We start from the raw sequence: 5815 nt of genomic DNA, 5'->3' as shown, positions 1-5815 counted from the left end.
GCTTCTCGTTCTCGTCCTCCAGCCTCAGCCGGTCCTCGATGCAGTTCCGGGCCTGCAGAAAGGCTCTCCGCTGGGAGCGCTCGGCCAGGACCCTCACGAAGACGCCGTACATGTTCACGCCCACGAAGAGCAGGGCGTTGGCGCCGAGCTGGGAGGGAGAGAGCGCCGCGTGTGGGCGGCCCGGCTGCGGGGACCCCGACCGCCCACGACGAGCAGCAGCGGCGGAACCACCCGGCCCCTGCCCCGCAGGGCTACGAGCACTGTTCGGACGTGGGTCTTTGCGTCTGATTAAACGCAGGCACCTCAGGCAAGTCCCTGGGGTCATCCCCGGGGTCACCGCTCCTCCTGGACTACCCAGAAATCTGCCCCACACAGGACCGGCTGCCACCCATGACCGCAGTCAGAGCCGGTAGGGCGGGGCGGCCGGCAGGCCATGGCCACAGGGCACCTCCGGGGACCCCATGGTGAGGGCAGGACGGAAGGACTGGACGAGCTGCAGGACAAAAAGGGGACCCAGGGGCCGTGTGGAGAACCAGCAGCCCCTGGACATGGACCGGAGACGGGGGTTGGGGAGCAGGGGACTTGGGGCATGCGGGTCTCCAGCCTGGAGGGGCAGAGGCCACGACAGAGACATAAGGAAACACAGAGGTATGGGACCGCACGCGTCCAGCTCCAGGTGCATGTGACAGCCTCAAACACATGTCCCCTGGGTGGGTGGCCACATGGGACTGCAGTCGGCAGTGACTTCCACCTAGAGACCTTAAAGCTGTTCACAGGAGGGGACAGGAGACAGAGGGCCACGAATCTACACACCCCAGCGCTTAACCGACATCAAAAAACAAGAGTGAACTCTTGTAAACAACGTGAATGGACCCACTTTAAAAGGGAGCCGGAGCTGCCGCCCCAGAGGGACCCGCCTGGTCCGTCCGATGCCACAAACCTTTGGATGTTAAAACAGGACAAAACGATCTTTGGACAGAGCCTAAAGCAACACTGTATCCCAAAGAACTATTTGCAAGGATAACAAAAAAAGCAGATATTATGACTTCCCGACCTAGACAGGACCGAAAATTAAAAACATTGTTTGGAATCAGCATCACTGTTACGTTATCTGCACCAATAGCAATGCCTTCCTCCTCTAGGTATAATTGTCCCCTTCCCTTTGTCATAAACACCCCTCACCTTGGCCTTCTCATCAGACAACTATTTGGGCTTCTACCTGAATCAGTGCGGCCTGAAGAGCTCCTCTTATTGATCTCGATAAATGCTGTGGCCCCTCACTTTGAAAGGCTTTTATTCTTTAGGTTGACACTTGACCCATCCAGCCCTGTGCACACCTGGCTGAGTGGGCACACACACCTTCACATCTCAGACACGCCGGGGGAAAACACTCCTCCTGGGGCCACCTCACAAAAACCCTCTGCCAGCCAGAGGTTGGGCAGCGATCCCCTGGGAGGGGTCTAAGGGAGAGGCTGAGAGTCCCCTGAAAACAGTGCCCACTCTGACCCAGATCGCCCCCATGTAACCTGATCGTCCCATGTGACCTGATCAACCCCATGTGACCTGGTCATCCGCATGTGACCTGGTCATCTCTATCTGACCCCGATCACCTTCACTGTGACCTGGTCATCTCTAGTCCCTCTAAACCTGGGCGCTGTCCCCTGGCTAGAGTGCTCCATGGGTGAACCAGGGGCAGGCTGGCTTCTGCGGTACCCATACCAGCTTCTCGGCAGGCTGGGTGGCCAGCCTTGGCTGTGCCTGGGGGCCTGCACTGGGCCCCGGTGATGGGGCAGTTCCTGTCCTGCGACAGACCGTCTGTTGTACCTGGGCGCACGCACATGCCGGTCTGTGGGCGAGGCACTTGTCCGGTGGCCGCTGGGAGGCCAGCAAGCGCGGAACGAGGAGACGCGTCTCTGCAGAGTCGGCGTTTAGACCATGTGAGTGCGTTTAGGGGCCGCGGGCACGTCCCCACAAACCACGGTCCTCGTCCCAGGAGACACGGTCATCCCGGCTTCTGCACACCCATCCCAGCCTTACTGAATGTCAGGACACACAGAACAGGTAGCGCCCTCCCCGGACACCCCCGCCCAACACCCCGGTCCCTGAGGGCCCCACGGCGGAGCTCCCAGCTGTCATCTCCTCGGGAGGGGCCCAAGGAGGCGCTAAGGCACCCAGGTCGGCCCAGCTCAGGGCTCAGGACGACGAAAGTCGTGCTCGCAGACCAGGCTTTTCCAGAAAGTGGGCCCACCACGATGTGGGAGGGTAGGCACCCCACCGAGGTCAGGGTGGAGCAGAGGGGCTGAGGGGCAGCCTGGGGAGGGGACAGAGGGCCAGGGAGGCAGGACGGTGTGGCTGAGGGGCCGGGTCACCGGGAGCCCCGCCTGGTCACCCCTCCACACACACCTTCATCACACTTCCCTCTACTCAGCCACAGTGAACACAGGGAAACCAAAGCCCAGCTGTTGAGTCACAAGTACCTGGCTGCCCGTCAACACTGTGTGAGCTGCCACCTGCCCGAGGGTTGGCGTCAGTGGGCAGGGTGGGGCCTCCCCTGCTTGGTGCCCGTATTCACACACCCGGGAGCCTCTCTGCACCCCAACCTACTACAGAAAGGCAGACGCTGCCTGCACACCTGCTTCCCACCCCTCCTCCACCCACACACACCCCTGTGATCAGCGGCCTTGGCAGTGATGAGTGGCAACACAGAGACGGCTGTGTTTACACGTCGCCTGCTGGCAGGCATGGCCAAAGGGGGTATTGGATCACTGGCAGCCAAACAGGCTGGGGGAGACCCAAGCTCGGGGAAGGGCACATGTTGGGGTGAACACAGGAGCCGCACGAGGTGGCAGGGTCACATGACGAGGCTGGAGCAGGAACGGGCACAGGCTGGCTAGGGAGGGGCGGCCAACCCACTGCCTCTCAGGCCCCTCCACCTGGTCTCGGGATTTCGGTGTGGCCAAGCAGGCTGGCCTGTGAGAGTCAGCACCCTGAGACCCTGCTGCCCTGTGCTCGGCCACCCATCTGTCATCCATCCATCCATCCATTCATCCCTCCATCCATCAGCCATCCCCTTCCATCCAACCTCCTCCACCCATCTGTTATTCCATCTATCCATCATTCATCCATCCAACCATCCACCTACTTCCATCTATCATCCCTCCATCCCCCCACCTATCCATCATCCATCCCTCCATCCGTCGTCCACCCACCCCCAGGCCCAGTAGTTAATCAGGACTGCAGGGCTCCGCTGTGGGCGGAGGGTGGGCCACACCCAGGAGGCAGAATCTGGAGGCCGAACAAGGACCAAAAGCTACAGATGGAAGCAAAGCCCCCCACCGAACCAGGAGTCCCCAGCAGCAGTGGGTGGGAAGCTGTTTGCAGGCCACTTGGAGATGGCAGATGATGGTGCCGATCTCACCATGACAAGAGCACAGGGGCCAGGTGTGTGCTGCTTCTAGAACTCACAGTCCTGCGGCGAGGCCTGCCACTGCTCGTGTTTTCAGGGAAGACACAGGTCTAGAGAGGTTAAACCTCCCTGAGGTCACAAGGCCGGTGGCAGCTGTCACGTTCCAAACGCAGGCATATAACCCCAGCACCCGCCCTACCAGGTGCCCTCTGTGGATCCAGGCACTGGGTGGGTGGTCCCTGGGGGTCCCATGGACCGTATACAGAGGCCATGAGGGGCTTCGGGGCTGCCAGGCTTGTGGCCAGTGGGAGGACAGCCATGGCCTCACCCTCCTTGTCCTCCCCACAGGACTGGAGTAGAGGCTGAGAGGGAGGGGCCCAGGACAGGCAGCACCAAATGCCAGGTGAGGTCAAGTACCAGGCAGGGTCGAGTGCCCGGCAGGGGTCAAGTGCCAGGAGGAACAACCAGGGCAAGGGCAGCAGGATGGTCTCAGAACAGCAGGGATTCGGAACAACGACCCCTCTCAAGTGCTGGGCAGTCAGGGGCAGCCATGACCTAGGCACCGAGAAGACTGAGCAAATGGTTGAGAAAGGTGCGCTCTGAGGCCGATGCAGACGGCGGAGCCCCCGCCACACCCCCGGGACGAAGGGGTCTGGGAAGACTCAGGGCCAAAGGAGGGCGGTCCCAGGCTGCGGGGCCGCTGGAGCCACAGGAGCCACATGAGGAGCCCTTAGGAGAGGCCTGCACGAGAGGCCAGCGTCCACCTTTCAGAGGAAGTGAAAAGTGGACCCCAGCTTTTGAAATAAAAACTATAATTGGGAAAAACAGAAACCTCCCTTTGGAGATTTTCTCAACACTGCGGCTTCCTTTCTCCCATCTCTGAGATTAGATGGGAACAGGAAGTGGATAGGGTCATAAAACAGCAGGCGTGTCCCTTTGCAGAGATAAGCAGCCACCGGGTCCTCTGTCTTGGCCGATCAAGGACACACAGACAGAAGCAGCGTTCTCCCTCCCATTTCTTTGCACCCGCATCCTCCCTGCGAGGAGGGGGCCGGAGGGGGCCAGCCAGCCATTAGGGCCCTGCTCACGGCTCTCCTGAGCCAAGCCCCTGCCCCTCCCGAGGCCTGGACGTCCCCTCCGGCAGAGGACAGGCTGCGGACGACACGTCAAAACATGTGCTCAGGGCAGGGACGCCCTGCCCTGCAGGGTGTAGGGGGCAGGAGGGAGCACCCAGCACTTCCGGTGACCCTGATCCACCACAGGCAGGAGTCCTGTCCCCTGCATGGGGACCCCGCACTCACTTTCTGCATGCTCTCAGGTCCCCGGAATCGGCCCAGCCTGGCCTGGGCTCTGCAGAGCCCCACAATCCACAGGCTGCACCCCTAGACCCCACACACCGGGGGACCAGAAGACTGCTGCAGGGAACCCCAAGAGCGCGCCCCGACCCCGGCCTCGGTCCCCAGCGCGCCCAGCGTCCAGCACGCGTATGCCGCTCGGCATTTGTGCAGCGCCGGCCCGGCGGCCCCAAGCTCCCGGCCTCCTTCGGCCTCTCTCAGGCCCCCGCTGCCCTCGGTCCGAGGAAGCCACTGCCATCAGGTGACTGCGCTGCGGGGCACGGGGCGGCAGGGCAGGGAGGAGCGTGCGCGTGCTTCGTGAACGTGGGTGCCTCGGCCGTCTGGGGCCGGACTCCCAGGCATCAGCAGCTGGGGGCAGGGCGCCTGAGCACCACCCGGTCCCCTCGCCACGTGCTGCTCTGCGCCCGCCCCATTGATCCGTCACTGTCACCACCCCTCGGGAACCTGAATGCGTTCGGAAGAAGCCGAACATTTGGCAGTGGCAGATTTCCAGCCCGAGCTTTGCCGCCACGGAACCTTCGCCACAGCCCGGCTGGCAGCCTGGACGCCCTTGGCGCAGGTGGGGAAACTGAGGCTCCACATCGCCCAGGAGGGCACAGCCGGGGCTGTGGACCCCAGAGCCCTGCTCCCTGGGAACCGCCCAGAACCGGCCCTCCCCAAGACGCGCCCCTCATCAGGGAGGGGCAGAGGTCTCCGTGAGGCTCCTCTGCACCCTGCCCTCGCTCATCTTCTCCCTCGCCAATGGGGCGACTGGAGGCTGCGTAGGGCCCTCGATTTAAGGAGAAGCTGACAACAGTCTTCCGCGGAGCCAGCCGGACTCCTGGCACGTGGGCTCAGGGCCCCGCCCACAGCTGACCTGGCCCTGTGCCTCTCTTCTGGTCCTCGCGGGACGATGTCCCGGCTGGGGGGCCAAGCACACACAGAGGGGAGGCGAGTGGGGGGAGGGCTGCAGGAGTGACCCCTGAGGAGGTCAAGCAAGGCCAGGTGCCACCCACAGGAGCTAAGCAAGAAGCCTGCTGAAGGACTCTAGCTCTGAACTGGACCCCACCCGCCG

At 62.6% G+C, this 5815-nt stretch overlaps 1 protein-coding gene across 2 annotated transcripts in view; it reads right to left on the bottom strand.

Annotated features, from left to right (window-relative positions):
* Positions 1 to 5815, bottom strand: part of ADCY1 (adenylate cyclase 1) — a 47500-nt gene that overhangs the window by 39749 nt on the left and 1936 nt on the right. For both annotated transcript variants that reach the window (XM_039847110.1, XM_039847111.1), the window contains exon 2: positions 2 to 148. In XM_039847110.1, coding sequence (XP_039703044.1) covers positions 2 to 148 — 147 coding nt within the window. The remainder of the gene's footprint in view (position 1; positions 149 to 5815) is intronic.

Source organism: Pteropus medius, unplaced genomic scaffold (assembly GCF_902729225.1).
Source record: "Pteropus medius unplaced genomic scaffold, Ma_sr-lr_union100, whole genome shotgun sequence".
NCBI lineage: Eukaryota > Metazoa > Chordata > Mammalia > Chiroptera > Pteropodidae > Pteropus > Pteropus medius.
The sequence above is the reverse complement of the archived record's forward strand: the minus strand, read 5'-3'. Positions and strand labels throughout refer to the sequence as shown.